Source organism: Mchenga conophoros, linkage group LG23 (assembly GCF_057382185.1).
Source record: "Mchenga conophoros isolate Kocher_MC1m ecotype Shallow Benthic linkage group LG23, M_conophoros_male_GT1.1, whole genome shotgun sequence".
Classification (NCBI taxonomy): domain Eukaryota; kingdom Metazoa; phylum Chordata; class Actinopteri; order Cichliformes; family Cichlidae; genus Mchenga; species Mchenga conophoros.
Window position 1 is genome coordinate 28,143,369 of NC_140547.1, and position 25,741 is coordinate 28,169,109.

At 40.5% G+C, this 25,741-nt stretch overlaps 1 protein-coding gene across 5 annotated transcripts in view; it reads right to left on the bottom strand.

Annotated features, from left to right (window-relative positions):
• LOC146547404 (uncharacterized) overlaps positions 1-25,741 on the bottom strand; it is a 57,234-nt gene that overhangs the window by 21,124 nt on the left and 10,369 nt on the right. For 4 of the 5 annotated variants that reach the window (XM_085265481.1, XM_085265480.1, XM_085265479.1 and 1 more), the window contains exons 1-2: positions 11,677-12,332; positions 667-1,208 (exon numbers count right to left, since the gene is read on the bottom strand). In XM_085265481.1, the coding sequence (XP_085121607.1) occupies positions 667-1,208; positions 11,677-12,100 (966 nt within the window). In that variant the 5' untranslated portion in view covers positions 12,101-12,332. Of the gene's footprint in view, positions 1-666; positions 1,209-11,676; positions 12,333-25,741 lie in introns of those variants that run through there. The other variant, XM_085265482.1, reaches the window with a different exon arrangement.

Sequence of the window (25,741 nt, forward strand, 5' to 3'; positions counted from 1 at the left end):
GGATGACTGTAGGTCAATACTTCCACTCACAGGATCAGGTAAAGTGATCCAGTCCAATCTACAAACAAGATGAGCCGCTGTAGGCAGGCTAAGCCGCAGCTTGGATGAGTCACCCTCTAGTCTTTTATACCCAATGAACAAAATTAATAATCATGCTAAAACTGCATGAGCTACAAAGTAACACATACAGAGACTGTTTTATTGTTATTACTTATTTCTTTTAATCACTAAGCAGCGTTCAGTAAAAACCATGTTAAGAATCTATCAGCTGTGTTTCAAAGCAGACCTGAGTAAGAGCAGCATCAGTTAAAACTTTCAAATACTTGAAATCTTCTTCATGCATTTTTGGACTTCATGTAACCTTTAAAAAATATGATGTTGTCATTATTACTACTCAACCCACTAAGATTTTTGAGACATGTGACCATTAACCATGTGATGTTAACTTGGCTGCCATTTTTGACATGACAGAATCATGGTGACGGTGTGGGATCAGGGGAATAAGGCCCAGTCACACAGGCCCAGTCAGACGGAAAGATGAATATTTCTGGACTGGTTGCTGGCAGTCCCAAAGTAAATGATTGCTGAAGTCCCAGTCACAAAGGCCTACAGGTTGGTTATCATCTGGCAATCACCAAGGAACATCAAATCTGTGGATCCACTTACCAGGAACTTGCCATTGTCAGCTCTTCCCGCGTGACCCACAAAGAGTACTGATGCAGGGTCGAGATCCATGGGATCCGGCGAGCGCTCAAACTTCACCACCTGTGGCTCAGAGTCGCAGCCATGGTAGAAGGCCACCTGCTCCTCCATGACTGACAGCGAGAAGCGACTCCAGGTGTCCACCATGCTCGGCACCTCAAAGCTGGCAGCCTCGTACGAAGCCTCAGAGTCGGGCTCGGTGTAGAAAAACTGAACCTTCTGACGGCCAGCCTTCACCGCGCTGAGCTTGACAGCAACATACATGAGCTTCTGGGTGGCATCTGTGATGGAGAAAAGGATGGAGGCGGCAGGAGTGGAGGGCTTGACATGGAAGAGGAGGGAGAAGTGGCGGTAGAAAGGGCTGGGGACATGGACCAGGGCTCGCTGGCCCGGGACCACCGAAGGAGTGAACCGATAGGCAGGCTCCCCATTTGGCCCATAGGTGGTGGTGAACTCTTCTAGTGGAGGTTCTCCAATCAGCTGGAGTAAAGAGATGCCGCTCACTTCTGTGAGAGGGAGGAGACAGGAAGTTAAAACTTAGTGCACACAAATAAAAGAGAAAATTGACTTTCAGTTGCCAACCATTGAAAAAAAATGTTTTCAATGGTTTATATCAGTTGGGTGACATTTATGTTGTTGAGTAACAAGTAAAAATCCTTCATAAGAAGAAAAATGTACATAAAAACTCACAAACCAGCCAGTGTAATTAGTATTACACTCTCATATGTGGGACTGAACCGATAGTACTGATGCAGTATTATCTTTGTGCAGTAGAATTACACGTTGAAGGGTTTATAAGACGTATAGATGTAGCCTCTTGGTCTACAAAGTGAAACCACTGGAAAGTCATTTTAACCTGCATCCTTTGTAAAGGCCAATAAAATGACCTATAGTCATCCCAAGCAGTGTCGTGTTTCAAGACAGCAAGATGGCGAGGGCAAAAAAACCTCAACCTAACGAGCTGTGCTCCTCAAAGCTGCCACTAGCATAGCATGTTTACTGTGTCCATTATAAAAGGCTATTACATAAACATGTAAACATCTGCTGAATCTGATGGAACTAGAGAAAATGTGTATTCCCTGACAGGCTGATAGCAGGTGCTAGGTGAAATTGGTTGCACAGAGGTACATGGTGCTGCACTGAAAAAGTCTTTGCGATTGCTTTGGTTGCTAGCAAACAGCCACAGTTTGCTAGCTTGCATAGATAAGACCAGCTTGTTTGAAAACACTCAGCTACTACTACTACTACTACTAAGCAGTAGTTAAACTATAAAGACAGAAAAGGAAACCCTTTACTTTCAAAATGAAAGCTTTTCCTTACACTTACTTGACACCGTTTTTCACTAGTTCTTGTTGGTTATTTCCTGAGTGTGTCAGCTTTGGTCTTAAACCAATGTATACAATCAGGTTTTTGGACAATGGCAACTTGTTTTGCAATTTTGCTTCTGTACACCACCACACTAAAGTAAATCAAATAATCAAGATGTGATTCAGATTAAATTCAAGGACTTAAAAAAAGTTATTGTAAAGTTATTCTAGTCATTTTTTACACAGTTGCCCATTTTTAAATGCTAAAAGTGGGCAAACTCAAATACTTGTGGCACGTTAAAGGTGTTTGAATGTTTTCTAACACTGGATTTTACTGGGTGAGGAGGCATAAATTTCACAAGTGCTTTTCACTGCAAGATTCATAGAGTTACGAGTCTGCTGCAAAAGTAGCTGCTAACTGAAGTGACCCTTGAAGATCCCATGTCTGGAACAACAAACCGAAAAGTGCACTGACACTGCAGGTCACATGCTAAAACCACAGATCCCAAATTCAGCAATGAGGGTGATTTAAGAACAAAACTTTCCCAAAAAAAACATGGCTACAAGGCATAGGACACACTCTGAGACTTCAATAGTGGGGCACATTAGTGGAAAAACTGCTTGAGTTTCAATTCCCACAGACTAAAATAGCCCAAAAGGGAAATGAGAAATGAGAAGCAGCAGATTCTCATAAATCAGCCTCACAGGGGAGAAGCAGCATTTTTTTTGACCAGGATAGGGTTTGAGGCTTGCCATTGCACAAGTGCAATCTGTGCATTAAAGGCGTACAGAGGTCATCAGTAGTGGGGGTCTCCCACATTTCTTAGTGATGGGAATTTTATATGTTCACGTGTGGTCAATATTTAATGCCATTTAAGCCACCTTATTTTTCCCTTTGGGGGGTTTGTTTGCCTTCCACCTGCTTATGCTGCTGTCATGGATAGTAACAGGACAACCAGATCATAACTAACTGCTGTCAGCCTGTAAACTCTCTCGACCTGCGCAGCAGCTACAAGAAACCTGGCTCCTCTGGGATTATAGGATTTGATCCAACTGGAGCTTGAGATCGGCAGGGTGGAGGGCTTCTCAGTGAAGGCACCTGCTATTGGTTCTTCTCAAGGCAGCACAGCTGCTGCAGCTGTTGTGTGAGCTAAACCATATAGTGGTATATATTTATGCAGTTTCAGAAAATGACAAACGACAGCATAAATGTGAACTTACAGTTAATCAAAAATGGTAGACTGAAAATGAATTTCTCAAGGGAGGCCCCTACTCTAATTCCATACATGTTCACATCTGGAAGCTGTCTGGTTTTACCACAGTTCTCCCACTAACCCAACTCTACAGCCCAGTAACAGCGAAGTCTCCCATGAGGGAGGCTAATGTCTGCCAGCAAGCCATTAGCACTGTGGTTACAAGACCATTACATAACAATTACGCAAAGTTTTCTAATTTCTTTATCTGGGCTGCAATCTAGTCTCAGGCTTTTAATTTATTTCTGTTTCTTTCCTGTGAGAATGCAGGGAATAAGAAACATGCTTATTTTTAGAGTTTTTCCTGGCAGGATTTTATATTGTTTTACCTCTTCAGACATTGTAAAAAACTTTTAAACATGTTTTGATTTCATAAAGCACAAAATATTATGTATAAAGCAATAGATATATTTAATTACTTATTAAAAAGGGACAGTGCAGTTTGACATAGTTTCAATACTAAGAGCTGAGCTGAGGGAAAGGAGTCTCCATGTGTAAGACATGTTCATTAAATTCTACAGGCATAAATTTGCACTGGAAGAATGTTAAACTTTGTTTTATATGTCATAGCATCAAGAGGATAAAATAACCTGCACAGCATTTATCTCCAGTGTCTTTCTTCCCCAACTTTAGTATTTGTTTTTCCATTTAATAACGGAATAGTTATCATATATGCCCAGAATTATCCTTATTATACACTTTATTAGGTACACCTGATCAACTGCTCACACGACAACATCTCGATGCATTTAGGCATGTAGACATGGTCAAGACTACCTGCTGAAGTTGAAACTGAGCATCAGAATGATGATGCAAGGTGATTTTAAGTGACTCTGTATGTGACACGGTTATTCATTTGAGACTATTTCAGAAACTGCTGATCCACACTGAGTGGCAGTTGTCTGGGTAAAAAATGTGAAGGCAACATTAACCGTTACAACCAAGCAATGCAGAAGAGCATCTCTGAATGCACAACATGTCCAGTCTTGAAGCAGATGGACTACAGCAGCAGAAGACCACTCTTGACCACTAAGAGCAGGAAACTCAGGCTACAATTCACACTGACTCACCAAAACCAGACAACAGAAGATTGGAAAGTCATTGCCTGTCTGAGTTTTGCAGCAACATCTAATAGGAGGGTGAGAAGTTGGCTCAAACGATATGAAAGCATGGCTCCATACTGCCTTATATCAACAGTTCAGGCTGCTGTTGGTGTGATAATATGAGGGATATTGCCTTGGCACACTGTGGGCTCCTTAGTACCAGCTGAGCATTGTTTAAACACCACAGCCTACCGGAGTGTTGTTACTGACCATGTCCATCACTTTATGACCACAGTGTACCATCTTCTGAGGATAGCACGCCATGTCACAAAGCTCAGATCATCTCAAACTGGTTTCTTGAACATGGCAATAAGTTCACTGTACTCAAACGGCCTCCACAGTCACCAGATTTTAGTCCAATAGAGCAACTTTCGGAATGTAGTGGAACAGAAGATTTTCCATTGTGGATGTGATCATGTGTCCGTGGCACTTTGACATGCAGCACATGTCCATATGGACCAAAATCTGTGAGGAATGTTTCCAGAACCTTCTTGAATCTATGCCACTTAGCACACCTTAGTGTGTTTAAGGTGTGCTAAGTGAATGGTGTTTGTCATAATATATATAAAACGTAACTTTGAGTTGATCAAAAACATGAAAAAAATGCAGTTTCATTGGATTGGCAAAGAAAAAAACAAAGTTTGATCCAAATGTTGCTACATTTTGATTTGTGCATTTAAGGAAGTGAAACCCCGCCTATTTTATATAAGTTATAATGACAAACAAACAAAGCTAAAACCACAGAAATTTGGCGTGTGCAATGAGCAGAACTGTTGCAAATTGGACAGTAAATTATGTTCATGAAGGAACTCCTCACGTTAAGCTGTTCAAATTGTTTTTTATGCTCTTAAGACATCAGCTCAGATCTCTGCATGGGACACCGTCGAATAATGAAATACTGATTTTTTTTTGTTGAAACCAATCACAGAAAGCTCATTTCTGACCTCCTTTCTTCACGCTAACAGTCCCCATTGTATGCAAGAACAGCCCACATCAGTGTTTCGCGGCCTTAATGACCTCATGTTCTCAGTTACAGGGGATTACTGGGGTGCCATGTGTGTATTTTCTAACATGTAACTCCAGAGAAATCCGACGCCTGCCTGTTTTAGCGTGTGAAGAAAAAGACACAGGCAATGAGAAGAGGCATGGACTGACAGATGGACAGACAGAGGGCGGGAGGGAGGAAATGCACGGCAACTGTCCATGGGAAAATGGACCATGAGGGACTGTTAATGGGACAAAGTGGACGGGCCAGCAGCCCGAACTGACTCAACGCGGCAGTTAAAACATGCAGAAATGTCACAGTGCAACTAATGAACTCCTCCAGAGGGTTAGCAGTGCAGAGACCAGGGGGAGCATAAGAAGAGTTTATACTATCCTGTAAAATCTGCGCCTAAGCCTGAGTGTTACTGCAGTCAATGTAACCACACTGTGTGCTTAAATTACAAAGTACAACGGGCAAAGTAATGCAAGCATGTGATGGTTAAAGTGGCCTAAAATAGAGAAAAATGTAGGAAACTACACCCTCATTCTTCTGCTTGACCTGAAATGTCCTTTACTTGCAAAAGCAACTCAATCTGCCTTCAATAACTACACCAAAGCATCTACTGTGTCTGAACAATTTCAGTAATTTCAGTGTTTTGCATGAGGAATATTATGCCATTGTCCTGGTATTCCCAAAGCAGATCTTAATATATCTGCAGCAGAAATCTGCAGGTCTTGATTTGGAGAATTGAGGACGTGGGTAAGAATAAAATCCAGGACTCTTTATCGTAAAACACAACAAACACTTCATTCACACAGCTGGCCTGAGACTCGGGCTGTTAATTGCACTGAGTCTCGTCTGTGGCATCAGTTAACACTTCAAATGGAGCCTGTGACACCTTCACCCAGCCTCTGATCCCCGCTCAGACTCTAATCCACGTCTGAATGAGCCCAGAGCCCAGCGCCAATTAAAGTTGATTGAGGGGGGATCGGTGCAGCTCAGATGACATCAGCTGGATTCTTCTTTTTGTTCACATCTTGCTCCTCGAAGAGGCAGAAGAGCTGAAAAGCTCGGGTTTTTGGCTGCCCTCCAAAACAAATTTGTCTATGTGAAGAATTTGAGAAGTATGAACGGTGACAGGTAGCACTGGTTCATAAATTTAGCCTGCAGCACATGTCGAAATGCATGATTTACTTCATCATCCGTTTTGCTAACAGGACCATATTTCAATGTGTCTAAAGCCCAGTTTTTATATTTTAAGTCTGTGCTAGCTCTCTTACTCTCCAATCTGCTACAGGGTCAAACCTTAACCGTTGCTGTCGTGATACATGTGTTACATGCATGAAGTAGGGCAAAAATTAATTACTCACAGAATGAATGTACTGAAAACTGGATTCAGTAAAAGCACCAAATCTGACTTTTAAAAAGAGGAAAAAGTGCAGAAAAACACTGTGCTGGAAGGCAAAGCTAGGGAATTATTACAAAACAGATATGAAAACTGAGAAAATATAATTTGATAAAGCAAACTGCTCTAATACGTTTTTGAGAGCTTGTTGCTTCTAACAGTTACCTGCAGACTGTTTCCAGTTTCCTTCTCTAACAGGCTCCAACACTCCAAGGTTTTTTTGTTAATATAAAAAAAAAAAAAAAAGTTCAAAACATTTTTATGCATTATCTGTCATTTAATGGTTAATTACATGAGGGGAGTCTTTGCCGGGACGATTTTGACCCCCGGGCCTTATGTTTGACACCCTTTCTCTAATGTATTTACTGCCAAGTCATCTGTCAATTTGTTGTATTCTTCAGCTGGTCGCCAACAGCGTGAAAGCAAATAGCAAAGACTGATCTTTCAGGCCACTTAAAAGTTTTTTGCTTTGCTTTTCAGTGATGTTGAAAGCTTAAAGCTTGGGCTGCTGGTGGCACTACTTTTTATTTTTATGGGCTGAAGACAGGCTGACAACCTTGCTTTCACAGTCTGTGTTTTTTTAGGAACTAATAAGGGAACCAATCAGCAGCAAATGAGAAATAATGATAAACAAGCAGCTCACAACCAGCTCATTAAACTGCCGTCTCTTTTTTTTATACCTGAGTCCTAACTGAGCACTAACCATGCAGCAGGAGAACCCAGAGGCCCTCCAGGGTGGGCGTGGCCTCTTGAACCTCAGCATCAGCTGGAAAAACTTTAAACAAATGGAAGTGACTCAGTGTCTGTTTGAGACACTATAAATGACACATAAATGGTCCAAAATGCATTTAAATTGCTTCCAAGTTGAAGACCCAGTATTTCCCCACTCACATAAAAGGCTTTCTTATACTTGTGCCTCATTTTGAATCTCTGCTCATCTTCTAATGGTGTCCCAAACACTCGACTGCATTCCATCAAGTGTGACTGGGTGAAAGGGTGGGTGACTGTCGTGCCCTCTGCCCTCCTGGCAGAGACTGCAAGCCTCCCCGTCTCATCCCATCACAACGCTCTCTTGTTACCGACCGCAAGACCGCCGCCCTTTCACCCAAACCGACCGCACAATCGTCACACTCAATCTCTCGGAGCAGACCATTTTCCCACCCACAGCGGTTATCAAAAATACCTTCCACAAGCTTCTCCCCACTTCCACCGCCACTGCCACCACAGATAGCCTGATTGTTTCCTCTCCATCTGGGAAACTATAAAACGCCATCCATCTGTAAACCTACATAACACACCAGCTGAATAGAAATGATGACACGATAACTCGAGACAGAAAAGCGTGGCTGGCATGCAGGAGTAGGATGTGATGGGAGGAATAGAATGATTACTGCCTACTGTGAGAAACCAACCTACATCTAAATGTAAAGACAACATCACGACTGAGAGCGTATACTGAGTGTTTTTGATCAAATGTAGGCTCCCTTAACCCTTTTGTCATCCCTTGTGCAGGTGTTTGGAAAATCACAGGCAATAAACAGTTTGACTGACAACCACAGGGACGTGTTATAACCCGTACACCCTGAGCAAAAACAGTGCAAAAGCTTGGCTGCATGCATACACCAAAGTCTCCAAAACGTACTGCAGTGCAGATTCAGGAGTCTGCTGTGGGGTGAAACATAGCTGTGTTGGTGTTTTAAAGCCACAAGTTGTTGTAAAGGTCATTCAAACATTTGCAGTAAGCATTCTCGTGGGAAACACACGATGAAGAAGGTTTTCATGTGGCAGAGGTCAAAGTTTTAATTTAAAAAACCCCAGGAATGTCCAGCCAATGACGTGTGCTGTTAAATTTATTAAGGCATTAAAAGGCTGAACAAGAGCCTCTGATATATTTGTCAGGGTTTCACTGCAAAAGTTTCTAACCTAATGTATATATGATTTCTAGTTTACAGTATAAACATCTAACATGACCAGAATAGATTTAAGTGTCATAAAAAAGATGCAGCTACCATCAAACAACTAGCAGGCATGCTGCTGCTGACTGCTACTGACTCTACACATTAAAAATGCCTCGTTTGCAGGAGACAAGACAACAACATGAACTGCTGCGTGCAGCCTGGCGACAACGGCGTGAACTCAGGTGTTTTATCATGCGTCAGGGGAGAAAGTGACACCACAGCAACTTCAGCAGTTCCAACATCAATGTTTTTGCATGTTTTGACCATTGATTTACAAAAAGTGTGTATTTAACATTAATCAAACCCATCTTCCAAATTGCAAGCTTTTTTCTGACTTTAAAATACAGAGGACCAAAACCGCCTAAATAAAATAATACATTAAAAATTAGAAAATGAAAAATAAAGATAATCATCTATATTTTTAAATTATGTAGGCAACACGTGTCAGCTATATGACAGTGTATACATAACTTATGTGTGTTGGTAGTTTCTCAGTTGATTTTTACCAGTATATTAACCCTTTAAAACTGGTCGGAGCGGGCACGCTCCGTTTTGCGTAACTATTTTTAAATCCCTGTAGAACTGGAACCACGTAAGCTAGCGCAATAATTTTCTTTGCAAACTGCAAAAAAACCTTTGAAACTGGAGGAGTTGTACTTATATCTTATGCCATCAGCTTGTCCTAGGTCACGGTTTCCTTCCACATATAGCTTTGCAAAAATTGCATAAAAAGCACTTGCAGCAACAAAAACATAATATTCCAGAAACACGCTTTGCTGATCTGATCAGCTATTCATAACACTTCCTATGTTGGAACAGACGTCAGCGCGAACTATTGCATGTCCGCCATTACCTGCCTGAAACCGGAAGTGACGTCATTTTCGCAGAAATGTAGTTTTTTACTTTCGGGGCCTTATAAGCCTACACTGGTGTTTTTAAAAGTCATGTTTGAGTTTATGCTTTTATTTATAGTTTCTGGGATGCTTAGAACTCAAATTGCACTGCTGGAAACAGTTTATTTTGATGCACATGCTGTTTTTTGGCAAATTTGCATTATAATATTTTTTCTTCGTTTTTCTTGCAGTATATAAACATTGGTGTATCTCAAAAATAAAGCTATGAAGACACTCAAAATAAATTTCCTGTTGTTGAAAACTTTTTTGTGCAACTTTTTTGTGTTTACAGTTTTGAGAGACAAGCCATCTTAAATTTTGCTAACTAGAAATATATGTGAAAAAAAAGAAAAAAAAAGAAAAAAGATTTTCAATTTTTTTGTAGTTTACTGCACTTTTTTGCAATTTGTGTAGTTATTATGCACTTAATGCATACATATTATTAAAGTTTGGGCTATAATGGTTGTATTGATGTATAGCAACTTGAAATGCTCCCAAAAATGGCACTACCGCATGTAAAAATGTAAAGATAACTCTGGTGGACTTGGTTCTATGGTAGGTCTTAAAGGGTTAATAATTAATTATTACAATTTACATTTAGATATGTTTTGGGGTGTTTTTGGATAAATATAAAATATACCAAAAACATTAGCATCTCACATACCAAACTTGATTACCTAACCGCCAAATAGTTGATCATATGATAAAACTTTTTTTTGGTACTCTGGGTCCTCTGTATAACAGAATTTCGATATTTATTACAGTGAATATGATGCCTTCATTCATTTTTGATATACTGCTGATCAAATGGAACTGCACTTAAAGTTTACTTTGATAAGAATCTGGATGTAAGAAAGTTGACTAAAGCCCTTTGTGACCTCAGAAAGAGGCGTGTGAAGACTGTGAAGCCTGAACTGAACCCTGCTTGAGCCTGTGAGCTACATAGTTGCTACTTACTACACCTGATCTTCTAAAACAAACTGATGTTGCATTATGGGTAATGTAGGCACAAGAATATAACAGATTTTTATTTTTTTAAAAGATGATGAATGCTCTTGTGCATTAATTGTGACAATATCCAAAACAGAATACTTTATTAACTATACTTCAGTAATTTGATCCCAGATTTTTTCAAAAGTGATGATGATTGTTTCTAAAACTTGTGAATTTACAGCCTTAGATTATAATAATTCATATATTTGGGGTTCTGGATTAAAAAAAAAGACATTTAATAATTTTATCCTGTGATTTGGAAAATTGAAATTTCTTACAAGCAACAAAATAATAAAAAAATTATCATTAGCCGGAGCCCCAGTAAATGTGAGGGTCATTATCTTCCTCTAATAAAACAAACCCACCAGTGGTTTCATGGTAGGAGGTCAAATATATGTGAAACTGTAATGTATAGCACCTGTAGTCACATGAGCCAGAGTACTTTATGGGCTCTATATGATCAAATTAAAGTGGTAAAAACATGCATCACGTTTAAAGCGAATCATGTGATGGGCAAAGACAATGATGCAGCTGGACACCAAAACAAACACACATAGACGCTCCGGATTCAAAATGTATCGTCACACAGGATACATTCTAACCCGCCGCGGTTACCTTTCCAGTTACTAACTGACATGCACACCGGACGCCCGGGCTCATGAGCTCTTTCAGGCAGGAGGTCACACTCCACTGGGAGACGCCCGTTTTCCAGGAACGCCCAGCAGCTGTCTTGCAGTGTGTGGCAGAAGCTGCGGCAGGGCAGGTTAGAGACGGGGGATGGACACCTGGGAGTCAGGAGGAGGCAGAGGAATAGCTCTGCGCTGTGGTGACATTCTGCTTTTGTGAGCCAAGCCCACTCCTGTAGGACCGCCCCCGCCTCCTCCACTGAGGTGTGGTTGAAAAAGTTGGGCAACGAGAAAAGGCGTGGCTGTCTGCAAACGGGCCAATCAGAGGGCGCGGGGAGACAGGGTGGGCCATTCAATTTAGAAACGCCACCTCTAATTGTCACGTCTGACTCAAATCCATCCCCTTCCCCACCCCCAGACCCTTCCTCCACCCTCTCCCCCAAGAACCTGCCTGGCTTCATCGTCACGTCAGACTTCTCCGTCTTCTCCGTCAGGCCGGCACTAACAGTCCAGGTGGTCGTGGTCGCATCCCACGCCTCGACAAACTTACGGATGCCTGTGGCCACGTTGATGATTTCTTCCCCGACCCCGGACAAGTTGTCATCCTCCTCTTCTTCCTCCATCTTTGCACCAGCGGCAGTCTTAGTAGAACCTTCCTCCTCCATCATTACACTGCTGGTAGTAGTAGTAGTAGCACCTTCCTCCACCTGCTTTGTACTGGTGATCATTGCTACAGTGTGAGTGGTTAAAGTGGTAGCATCAAACGTAACCGCTTCTGTCTTTGTTTCTTCATCCGTGGTTCTCCAGAACCAGGCCTCCAAGCTCCCGGAGCAGAGGATGAGGAGCAGCGCTGCAGTCTGGAGCCTCCTCCACATGGTGCTGGCTGTTGCAACAGCGCTGATTCCTCAAAGCACCACCTGTTAGCCAGACGGGCAGCAGTTAAATCGAGGCTGATCAAGGGCCACTGAGCAACCAGTGAATGAAAGCAGAGGCATAAAAACTACTCTGGGACCCTCCCCACTGAGCTCCCAGTGCAAACTCCTCCAAAAAAAAAAAAAAAAAAAAAAGGCCTCAAACTAAAACTCCTCCCCTGCGTGACTCCTGTGGGTCTCCTTAGAAAGCATACAGGCATGCTTTTTACCACATAGGCACACCCGGCCTAGACAGATGAGTCCTCTGCAGAAATATGGAGTTTTCATAAACGCACTGCAGATCATAAAGAAAAGGTTTAGTTCATACTCTAAAGGAAAAGCTCATTTTATTGGTGAGCAGGACTGAATAAAAGTAAATAAGTAAATTAACCAAAGAAAATATTAAATATTACTTTATAACCACAATTTAATAAAGCATAATGACAGGTTACGTTAATAAACTTAAGCAGAGATCCTACTAATTCTATTTTTAAATTTTTAGAAGGACGAGGCTCGCTGTTTCATGCTGCTTCGAGTCTTTACGCAAAACTACACTAACTGGTTGCAGGCTTTATGTTGGTTTTTTACCACATAGGCACAAGAATGGTAACTCTAAGCAGCTGCAGAAAACTAAACTGTGTCTTCAGAGCAAACAAATGACTCCTAAAGTCATTTCCAGCAGCCGAGATGCCAAAAATCCTTTCAAAATATGTACGACTCTTGAAAAAAAGCTGGGTCACTGTGCAATTATTTCCAAATCTCTTTAAGCTATATTTCATTCACAATAGTACACAGAAAACATGAAATATTTACAGTGGACAAAAAGTGAGTGGTACTAAAAAGAAACCATTGCAGGAACATTGTGCAGCTAATTGGGTTACTTAGCAACAGCTCAGATGATTGGGTACATCACTCTCCAAAACCTGTGTTTAAAATCGGTTATCAACGCTCAGTTCAAAAGCCTGAATCTCTGAAGGTGTGGAGGAGGATCAGTGCCTGTGGGATTGGCAGTTTGAACACCTGGGCGCCATCAATGCTTAAAGATATATACAGGGAGTGCAGAATTATTAGGCAAGTTGTATTTTTGAGGAATAATTTTATTATTGAACAACAACCATGTTTTCAATGAACCCAAAAAACTCATTAATATCAAAGCTGAATGTTTTTGGAAGTAGTTTTTAGTTTGTTTTTAGTTTTAGCTATTTTAGGGGGATATCTGTGTGTGCAGGTGACTATTACTGTGCATAATTATTAGGCAACTTAACAAAAAACAAATATATACCCATTTCAATTATTTATTTTTACCAGTGAAACCAATATAACATCTCCACATTCACAAATATACATTTCTGACCTTCAAAAACAAAACAAAAACAAATCAGCGACCAATATAGCCACCTTTCTTTGCAAGGACACTCAAAAGCCTGCCATCCATGGATTCTGTCAGTGTTTTGATCTGTTCACCATCAACATTGCGTGCAGCAGCAACCACAGCCTCCCAGACACTGTTCAGAGAGGTGTACTGTTTTCCCTCCTTGTAAATCTCACATTTGATGATGGACCACAGGTTCTCAATGGGGTTCAGATCAGGTGAACAAGGTGGCCATGTCATTAGTTTTTCTTCTTTTATACCCTTTCTTGCCAGCCACGCTGTGGAGTACTTGGACGCGTGTGATGGAGCATTGTCCTGCATGAAAATCATGTTTTTCTTGAAGGATGCAGACTTCTTCCTGTACCACTGCTTGAAGAAGGTGTCTTCCAGAAACTGGCAGTAGGACTGGGAGTTGAGCTTGACTCCATCCTCAACCCGAAAAGGCCCCACAAGCTCATCTTTGATGATACCAGCCCAAACCAGTACTCCACCTCCACCTTGCTGGCGTCTGAGTCGGACTGGAGCTCTCTGCCCTTTACCAATCCAGCCACGGGCCCATCCATCTGGCCCATCAAGACTCACTCTCATTTCATCAGTCCATAAAACCTTAGAAAAACCAGTCTTGAGATATTTCTTGGCCCAGTCTTGACGTTTCAGCTTGTGTGTCTTGTTCAGTGGTGGTCGTCTTTCAGCCTTTCTTACCTTGGCCATGTCTCTGAGTATTGCACACCTTGTGCTTTTGGGCACTCCAGTGATGTTGCAGCTCTGAAATATGGCCAAACTGGTGGCAAGTGGCATCTTGGCAGCTGCACGCTTGACTTTTCTCAGTTCATGGGCAGTTATTTTGCGCCTTGGTTTTTCCACACGCTTCTTGCGACCCTGTTGACTATTTTGAATGAAACGCTTGATTGTTCAATGATCACGCTTCAGAAGCTTTGCAATTTTGAGACTGCTGCATCCCTCTGCAAGATATCTCACTATTTTTGACTTTTCTGAACCTGTCAAGTCCTTCTTTTGACCCATTTTGCCAAAGGAAAGGACGTTGCCTAATAATTATGCACACCTGATATAGGGTGTTGATGTCATTAGACCACACCCCTTCTCATTACAGAGATGCACATCACCTAATATGCTTAATTGGTAGTAGGCTTTCGAGCCTATACAGCTTGGAGTAAGACAACATGCATGAAGAGGATGATGTGGACAAAGTACTCATTTGCCTAATAATTCTGCACTCCCTGTACAGGTTTTAGAGCAGCATATGGTCCCATTCAGACAACGTCTTTTTAAGGGAAAGTCTCACATATTCCGGCTATACAGTGCTAAACTGCATACTACATCTGTTACAGCAGCACAGATTAAGAGTCCAGGTGCAGACCAGTCAGGCATCTGTACCCATTCGGAGCATCATGAGAGGAAAAATATGACACCATTCCTCTTCCAAAAGTCCGTCGGCTCTTCTCCTTCAGCTCCTTGACGTTTACAGACTGTTGTTAAAAGATGGCAGTATGCTACTGAGGGGTAAACAAGGCCCAACCTTTTTCAGATGTGTTGTTTTCATCGAATACAATATGAACAAATATTTTCATTTAACCCTTTCACGCATAGTGGTCACTACAGTGGACAGCTATTCAAAGTCTGTTTTCTTGTATTTGTGTCAGTGCTGATGGTATACTTGCACATAAACCACTACATTGGACAGTGATGTGTCCACTCCATACCCTGCCACCCACTGGTTGTTTAATGCTACTATAGATGTATGATGTGTTTTATTGAAATTATTGTTATTTAACCCTGTCATGCATGAATTATGACAACCTCAATCAGGACTTTTTCTTAAGCATTTTTATTCATCTTTTCATGCCTAAAGATGTCATAATTCATACATGAAAGGGTTAAATAGTAAAATGTCTTAATATATTTTCTATACTCTAGTGTTAATACAATTTCGATTTATGAGATTTGCAAGTCACTGTATTCTGATTTTATTTACATTTTCGCTTTTTGAGTCCCAACGTTTTTGGAACTGCGCTTGTACATAACTCAACAGTTATCATTACAGAAACTTTTGCTTCAATCTTAAAAAATATGTTTTTGTTACAGAGAAGCTTAAGTTAAGATATAAAAATAACAGGCCAAAATTATGTTTTGTGAATATCTTTAATCTGTTCATATTTGTCCTTTTTTAATTGTTTATGACAGCATATCTGGTGACACTACAGATGTGCAGATATCCTCATGTTAAAGTGATAATGACAGTTGACAGTGTTTTGTTTCCTTGGGTTTTGAAATTTTTAAAATAAACAAGTGAATCAATAATTGAAGACGAGATGGCAGTGTTAGCTCATAAGTTTGAGCATTAAACTTCACAATCACACAAAAATACACTTTTTTTTCTAGCTTCTGCACATTTCAGTCCCTCTCATGGCAAAGCAAAAGTAATCTGCTCAAGTTTGTGGACACAAATCATTTCATTTTATTGTTACAGTCAGCACAGCTCTGAGAAATGACCCCTTTCAGTTGAAGTATATTTTATGTCAGCAACACAGTTTATCTTCAAGTCTTCTCCGAGTCTCTGAGTCACCCATGAAAATGAAATCTTCAAAAGTCTTGAACCCTTGTTGATCCTACCAAACAGATTTTGTCAAAGCAAGTGAGTACAAAGGGAAGTAAACAGTCAATAAAAACTCAGCTTAAGAGTAAAAGTAATATTAATATTTTTTTATGGTGTGAATGGTGCCCTCTAGCTTCCAAATGTCCACTATTTCCTACTTTAAATTTAAATTTAAGATTTACTAATGTAAACAAACACACAAAGGGGAAAAAAAAAATTTGCCCCAGGATTTATTTATTTATTTTTTGTTTTCTGTAATTCATTACTTTGCTTAGCTCATATTTTTGATTTTTAAACAACATAAAAATACAAAATACACTTCTGAATGTGTTACTTTTTCCTTCTCTCATGTTTTTATTCAAACAAAAATTTAGCTACATTTCCAAACCAACTACTAGAGAAAGTTAAGAAGTACTCGGTACTCAGATTACCCCGTGGCCCCCAGGTTCAGATCAGTACACTAAACTGTGCAACAGTACAAGCAAGGACAGCACACTGTAACAGCAGAGTTATAACAATGGAAACATTTCACTCCAGGATTCATACTGTTCATGTAGTATTTTAAAAACTTTTCTACTTTTAAGTAAAAGATCTTTGTACTTCTACTTTGCATGATTTCATGGGAAAAAGGGACAAAAGGAGGAAAAAGGTGGGAAAACTGAGCACAGCAGCTGACAGGCTAAAATGGTGAGAACAGCAAGGGCACGGTGAGTGACAGAGCAAGAGAAATTATCTCATCTCTCAGGAAGAAAAGGGAAAACAAGGGAGGTTCAGTCACACGGCGCCAATTGCTTCGGTGTGTTTAGATGTCTGATTTATGCCTCTGTTTTAATTTTTGGTAACTACAGTAACCAAAAATTAAACCACCAAGTCTACTTTCTGAAGCTTTGGGAGGAACATAATCGGATAAACAGCGTGAACGCAGCTGGAGAGAGGCTGAGCAGCAATGTGAGGGATGAATGAGAGACAGCAGCTGCCCTCCCGAGAGACCGACTCCATTGCCTCATCGGAGAAAATCCTCGGAAAAAGCACTCCCTCCAGGTTCTCACAGATGGGCAATTGGGGCAAAAGGATTCCTCTCCACCAACACTCCTCCTCCTCCCTTTCCTCCTCTTCTTCCTCCTCCTCCTCCACATGGCCCAGAGTCCCCTCATCATCCAGCATCTGCCAAACTCGGACAACCAGCTGTTACACATTCCAGCTGGTGGACCTCCCACACCCACGCTGCATGACACGCTGCCGTATCCCCATCATTTGTGCATTCATGCAACATAACTGCTGCTAAAGAACACTGCTGAAGAACATTAGAGTCACTGGAGTTTACTCTGGTGAAACTTTGCTTTCTTTAATGCATCATTAACTCCTTTATCTTCCTATTTTCCTGTGCAGACCAGCAACAGAAGAGATTATAATCTGCTAATCCGCCTCATTAAGGGGCTCCTGTTTGTACTGCCAAACTAATGGTGCTGTAATCAAGGCTATTAATTGATCATTAGGCCAACAAAATCTAAGAAAACCTGGTGTCTCCAAGTGTCTGATTTTATCAGTCTGACCATCCAAAAATCCTAAATGTCAGATTTACAGCAGGGAAAGCCATAAAACTGACATTTAAGAGCCATGACCAGGCTGCTTTGTAAAATGCTGTTAAATGACCAACTAATGTGCCGCTCATTCTGCTCAAAATCTCAATTCTCCCATATTGGCTTCTCTTCATTGGCTCCCTGTTAAATTTCGAGTCAAATTTGGAATCCTTCAAATCACATACAAGGTCTTGAATAATCAGTCCCCATTTATCTTAACGACCTCATACTACCGTATCACCCGATTGGAGCACTTTGCAATCAGACTGCTATCAGATCTCTAGCTCTCTTCCACAGTGTGTCTTTGCTGGAGGTTTCTTCCTGTTTAAAGGACTTTTTTCCTTGACACTGTCGCCAAAACCCTTCTTCATAGGGGGCCATATGATTGTTGGGGTTTTCTGTTTATCTTACAATATTTATGAACTTGTGTCTTTACAGTTATGTGTTTCCGTATTGTGGATGTTTTTTTACTTACTTGTACATAAACCATTTAAAAATATTAACAGCTGAGCCAACTTACTTTACATCCCCCTTATTAAAGATCTACAGGTTATATACATAAATATATTTTAAATCCTTACTAGGGATGGGTACCGGCACCGGTTCTGACATAAACGGTAGGCCGAAAAGCAGCGCACATTTTGGTGCTTTATTTCGGTGCTTTTTTTTCCTGTCATACACTTTGGATTCTAGCCAATCATTTTACCTTTGCAATGATAGTAGGCAGGTCCAGGTATGTACGTTCTTTTAGAGCAGAGCTACAGATTAAAAATGCTCAAGGCGAAGCGGTCAAAAGTCTGGCTGTACTTCACAGCAAAATATGCAAACTCAGCAGCCTGCAGCAAGTGCTTTAAGGTGATAGTGTGCAAAAGAGGTAACACCTCGAATCTGATGAAACACCTGGCAACGTATAGCATTTTGTTAAAAGCCGAGAAATGCACCGTATTTGATAGCTTGCTGCGAGACCTCACACCGAGCACATCTACTGCGGGTGGTTTGCCTGTTATCCAAACCGAAGTTAGCAACATCCCCCAAAAACCCAAAGAGGAAAGTCCTGGCCCCTAGCCCTGCCAGTGTAGCAGAAATGATGACGGATGATGATGGCAGCAGCCGCCGTTCTTCTCTGCGTGAGTAGCTTAATGTTGTTAGCCTAAATCGATAGCCTAAATCGTGTGTAATTTACGCTGAGGCGTAAATTACACACGATTTAGGCTAACCACGTTATTAAATTAATGCATGTAAGGTAAACTAGCAAACACCGTCGAAGTTACATGCGGCTGGCTTCGTGTTTGATGGCAGATGCTCCCTTCACCCTGGCCAAAAAGGCTAAAATGACCAAAGAAAAAGTGGGAAACAGCTAAACATGAGAGGTGTTTGGACAAAGTTTGTGTTTTTTCCATTGATTAAGCTCTGCTTCCTGCCAAGAGTGATGCCATAAAAAAACAGCTGAACATGAGAGGTTTTTGGACTAATTTTGTGTTCTTGATTCTTTAAGCACCGGTTTGAGCACTGAGTTTCATAAAAAGTTGTTGCCAACAGGTGTCACCTTGGGAGAGGAATTCATAAAAAGAGCATAAGATAAACAAAAGCAAAAAAAAAAATCAGGTTTAAACCAGCTTATAAACACCTTTTACAACTCAATTTTCTATTACTAGAAGCACTTTTTGCTGCAGATCTTATGCCAAAGAGATTTATTATCTACAGAAAACATTCTAACTGCAAACACAGTCCCCTTTGGATATATGAGAAAGGTTCTGCTTGCATTGTTTACTAATTTCTTTCCAGCTGAAATTAGTAAAATCGTGGTTGAAGCCCGACATACTGAGGAGTACAGTAGTGACAAATATGACTAAAACATAAAAAAAATGAAAAACCAAGTGAACAAAGAACACTCATGTTTCAGCTTTACAGTAATTACAGGCAGTTACAGACTTCCTGTCTGCGTTTTTTTGTCTCTCTTTTGTGACAAAGCTCTTTCTTTGATGAGGTTTCTGTTGATTTTCATCAGCAGGGAATTAAAGCTTGCATCTTAACAACAGACAAATGAATCAAAAACTACATAAACTTCATGAACTAGAGTTTTATAACGTTTTTATTTATTGTTTTCACATTTACGCATCGATGCATTGTTCTGACTAAAAACCAAGAAAATACTTTTCTTTTAATTAAAAATATAAAAACATCAGGTTAGTTTTTTTCTTTCAAATAACACAACCCCCAACGCTTTCTCCGTGTCCATCATATATCACCATAAATCCCCTGCAGGCTCTCAAACATACGTGCTAACGCTCCCTCTGCGTTCCCAGCACTTTTCATCACCGTCAGCTGTCAGCTGACTCTGACCTGCACAGGGCCACAAGCAGGGTAAGTAAATACACGACTGCGTTTGGGCACGCTTCCTTTGTGCATTGTGTTTTATTATGAAGGCAGCTGTTGCTTACATTTACACTTCCACACATACAGCTACAGCGAGGTGCAGTCATATGTAGTGAGCTGCAGCTGAATGTTGAAGCACCAGTAACATTGGTTCTGCTGTTGCCACATCATACAAGCAGCATGTTCCTCCTAAAGCTCACATGACAACCATGGTGATTACTGGAGGAGGAAAGAAGAAAACTTAATACCTAAAACTGTATTTCTTCTTTTTATTTCAGGTAACTCTGGTTACTTAACCCTCTCAAGGCAGGCGTTGCCGATTTGCAACAGTTAAAAACTAACAACTTGATTACCCCACATACATATTTTATGAGGTTTTTTTTACTCAGAAGTACCACTGAAGGACTTGGTTGTGCATTAGCAACTAAAACTTAATTTGAGCCTGAGAGGGTTAAACATGACCACGTGAGAGGTTTGGAGAGGAAACTTCTGCAACAAGCCCCAACTAGACGCTGCTTTGTTTCATGACTCTTCCTAATAAATTTCACGCTTCTGAAAACATATCTGGCTTTGCCAAACAGCAGGTCCCGAAAAGATGTCAGCCTCACCTTGGCTCAAACTTTAAACAAAAAAAGATCTACAGAGGCTTCATTATCAAGTGTTTCGGTGCATCTTTGTCGACAACTGGGGGTCTACACCAGAGCAGATGGGGAAGAGCGAGACAGTCATCCGTGTTAACTGTGGGAAGCGAGTTCAGTCAGATAGAAATACGACACAGCAATTACAAAGAGAGAGCACGAAGTTCCCGGTCCAACAAGATCATTTCATTTATTTATTACACAAAATATCGAAGATGGAAGATGAGATGTGTGAGGAAGAGGCTCAAATGATGTTGCCATTTATGTTGGTGGTCTGTGCAGCAGATGCAAAGATATAAACGCTGGAATAAATCTGCTGGTGACAGGAGTGAACTTTGCAGGGTGAGTCAGCCTCCAAATATGGAGATTTAATCCATTAAAATGCAACACCATGAAAGAAAACTGAGGCCGAGATACAGATAAATGTGTCTATTTCACATCAGAGCAGTGAGATATAACTTCTAATATGGTGCAACATCTAATTCAAACTTCATATTAGCATTGGGAAAGCAGCACTTTCAAAATTTATGACAAACATAGCAAAATCGTAAGTCCTGATGCAGAGGTAAAGTGCACTAATGGGACCAAATGTGCACACTAAGATAGCATATGTAGTTTTTCTTATCTTCTATCTCAAAGGAATGTTTAATTATGGATTTAAGATGCTAGAAAAACTATTTCAGCTCTGAAGTTCCTTCTCTGCCTGTCATTTTATTTTCATCTTTATCTTTATTTTTTTTAATTGCTGTCACAAACTGAAAGTGTGTAGACTGAAGCTAAAGCTCTGACTGAAATACAAAATCATCCCAAACCATTCATGTCAAATCTTTGTATTCAAAGCATCTTCACTCTAAATCTACCACAATATTGGATAATTGTGTTATTTCTGTATGATTTTTTAAAGTTTTGATATGCTACAATTACATTATGTTAGTCCTACCATCAGGTGTAATGTGATGTGTATTTGTTGCAGCTCATGTTAAACAGATTCTGGACGTTAAGAGGTAATTGTCTACTGCAAATAATTAGAACTATGTTATAATATTCTAAATCTTTAAATTTCACTTAATTTAATAAATACTGAATTTGCTGACTCTGTTTTATTTGTTAACTTTCGTCCTTTTGTCTTGTTTCCTCTCTGTTAAACTCCAGAAATACGTAAAACACAATCAGATTTACTCTGAAAATCAACTTTTCTTGCTTATTCATTTCAGGTCAACATCTGCAGCACGTCCACATGCTTTCTGTCATGTCCTTTAATTGACAGTACTTGACTGGCCCAGCAGATGGCAGCAACACAGAGGCTGCAGGGGTCACATTTACAGCAGTTTAAAAGCTTTCTGTTCTTCTTTAATAAGATCAGATAAGTACTAATAACTGCATACTTTATATTACAATACATTACCAGAGGCAGCTTCAGCATGACTGCCAAAAGCGCACACAGTGTAGTTTCTAAAAATGCAAGAACAATCACACAAAGAGTCAAATCACCATCATTCTGGGCTTTAAATTGGTCAAATAAACTCAAGAAGTAATGCCAGAGTGAGAAGTTAATTTACAAACTGTCAACTAACCATTAAAAATTATCAAACTGTAAAAAAAACAAGACCAACATTTAATTTAATACTTAGAAGTCACTAAAAATAGGTTTTGTATTGTGACCCTGGCTGTATTTGTTAATGGCCTACTTGCTCTCATTCTCTGCTGATTTAGAAACCGTAACAGGCAAAAAGTGTTGAATCTTAATTTTTCCTTGAAGATCTCGTCACCAGAAAAATGGTTTCGGTGGGCTACAATTGGACTGCAGGGGTCACATTTTGAGAACGCCAGCTTTAATTATTTAAAAACATTGAAAAGTAAAAAAACAAAAATAAAACAAAACCAATATTTGCACTTTTGACTTGTATGGAGTCAAAAAGTGCAAATATTTTTTTCCTCACTTTCTTACGATGCCGATATACTTAAGGTTATAACTGTACTTTTTGGCTAACACTATATTACACTTTTCCATTAGCTGTTTAGAAATTGCAACAATATTAAGACACGGACCGTATTTTCCAGACGTTCAAAATTATTTTATCTTAGTAGTAGAAAAGAGGGGCTACTTTCAGCTGCTCAATTATTCACAAGGGGTCACCACAATGGGTAGCTCCACATCCTTGATTTGGCACCAAATGCCCTCCCAGATGCAATCCCAAAGGGATTTGTGTTTCCTCCCAGGATCAAACTGTGAATCTTTTGCTTGTTAGGTTCCTCCACTGCACTATGAAGGACATCATCTTAGTAGTAGCAGTTAAAGTAGTTAATTCTGGTTTTGACTGTCCAAGGACTTTTTTCTAGAATTTTGCAAACTGTCGAAGTCTGGAGAGTTTTTCTACTTGTTTAGATGCTGTGAAGTTGATTTCCTGAACCAGGGAAATAATTCTGTGATCATCTACTTTGGTTATCTTCTGTTCTCTTTCAGATATTTTGGTGTTGCTGAGCTGGTCTGTGCATTCAGTCTTTTTAATGTACCAGATTATTGATTTGGCCTCTCCTAAGGTTTCTGCCATCTCTCTATCAGATTTTCTGGGGGATTTTCAGTCTGATGACGCCCTTCTTCACTTGCACCAACATCTCTCTGGGATGCCATATTGACAATTTCATTGAACACCTACCAAATGCAACACCTGGAATCAACTCCAGGTATTTTACCTGCCTCATATCTTGTGAAATAATGAAGGAACAGACCTCAACTAGACAAGAAACTGCTTGTTAGTCAATTGTCCAATTACTTTTAAATGAGGAGTGTATATAAAAACAGCTGTGATGCCTAAATACTTCTGTTAAACCTCTTGAACTGAAGATTCAACTCTGCACTTTAGTCACACACCGATTGTTTGATTAAAAACCCACCGTGGTGGTACACAGAGTCAAAATCTTAAAAAAGTGTTCATAAACTTATGGACCTAAATCCACCAGCCTGGACGCCCAGGGCTGAATGAGGTTTGAATACCATCAGGACACAGGTCATTCATTTAACCTGCAGTTAGTCTGATGTGATTTATATCTCGATTTCTAGCAACAGATGGGAGTGCCACAGTTTTAAATGAATTTATTATTTTGTCTTAAATTTACAGTTGAATGCGTTTACCTGCACATCACTCACCGTTAATGCGGGCAGCTATTATTTTAAAGAGGCTCTTGATGCCAAATAAAATAAAAGAAATGCTCCCACCTGCTTTTTGGAGTCGTACCAAGAAAAACTAATGCACAAACTAAGAAATCAACTTGTTCTTACACGTGTATCTTGATAACAACATTTCACTGTGCTCCTGGCTGCTTTTTCCCAGTTATCAAATAACTCAAATTTTCCAAAGTCAACGAGCAGAATAAAAGAAAGTTCCCTGCAGGGCATCTTTGGCAGAAGCTCAGCAGAAATCAACACCCATGACCCCCCCCCCCCCCCCGCCTCTTCCTCTCTCCTCCTCCCCCCCTGCGGTATGTCAAAGTGAGTTTCTGGCACGAACACGAGCAGGGCATTTACAAACAAGAGAGGGGGTGAGACGGTTGGGATTCACGAAGCGGCACGGGAGCTTGAAGGCAACACAGTCGACTCCTTTTTTGGGCAATCCCCAACTGAGGAGATCTGTTAAAGAAAGCAGGTGGTAAAGAGACATTAAGCAGCGTGGCGTCAAGCTTGGTGGCTCCTCCTGAATGTGAGACAGTAAGAATAAATGAGAAGTGACGCCTCTAATGAGCTGACTGACAGGAGAAAATTAAAAAGCAATAACCCGGCGTTCTAAATGATTAAAAGTTTTAAAAAAAAAGAAAAAGAAAATGATTTAGCAGCCCACATCTGCGATATTATCTTCATGCCAAAATCCTCGCTGTGGTCTCACCTGTCAGACACTCTGCAGCAGGAGCTCGAGGGGACGTGAACCCAAGGCCTCAAGTGCTGCAGGTTCAAATTCCTGCAACCCAGATACTGGAATTCAGTCCTCATAAGCGCTGTGGCGCTCTCACTGAGTCATAAAATGACAAAGAGCACAAAAGCACTGAGGCGCACAAAAGGGAGCTTCTCAAATACATGATACGAACATCAGACACCGTCCCGCTCACATCTACTAAAGTAATCGGCTCAGATGCCCAACAGTGTTTTGTAGACATCAACCAGGTACACTGGTGGTCCCTGAAGAATAAGTTGAATAAGAATAAGTTTAAAAACCACTTGTTTTATCCATCTGAGATGCCAACATGATCGATTTACTGGTAGACAATTACAAGGTAATCAGGATAAACCAGTTATTTTTCTCTACTCTGTTTTGTGACAGTGTTTTTCCTTTCCAGAAGAGAACTTCCACCCTTCTCTAAAACCCCACTTTCATTCTTCTTACAGGCCACGGCAAGTTAAGTTAATCAAAGCCAACATGAGAGGAGGACAGACAAGTGATGAACAAGAATCAGAAAACGACTTCAGCTGCTGAGTCGTGTTAAATAACAGTTATTAATGTTGCTACTAGAGATGGACCGATCCGATATTACGTATCGGTATCGGTCCGATACTGACCTAAATTACTGGATCGGATATCGGAGAAAAATAAAAAATGTAATCCGATCCATTAAATATCACGAAAGCACCTCACAAAACTTGCAACACGCCGTAACTCGCCTCAGAACGTTAGCACGTCGGAGCAGTATGCATCACGTGATAGAGCGGCTGTGGCATGCCTGTGGTGGTCTGGATAGCATTTGGAGCTTCGCTAGCAACCCGGCATTTCATCTCCGACAAAGTTATCCCGAGAGAAGTAAAGCAAGTTTGTAAGTCCATCTCTGAATGTTTGTAAAGCATTCCTGCGTTAAGCTTAACAAGCGACTGCCTCTTCTTGCTGCTACTTTGATCATGAAACTGCTTAACAATCAGCTGATCGGCTTTTCTGTCGCGAGTCCGTGTCTCTAGTTTGCTTTTGGCCCACTTTGCACCAGAAAGAGGAAACCAGCGGCTGAACAACAGCAGCACGTTTAAGCTTGATCAGCTATTGTTAG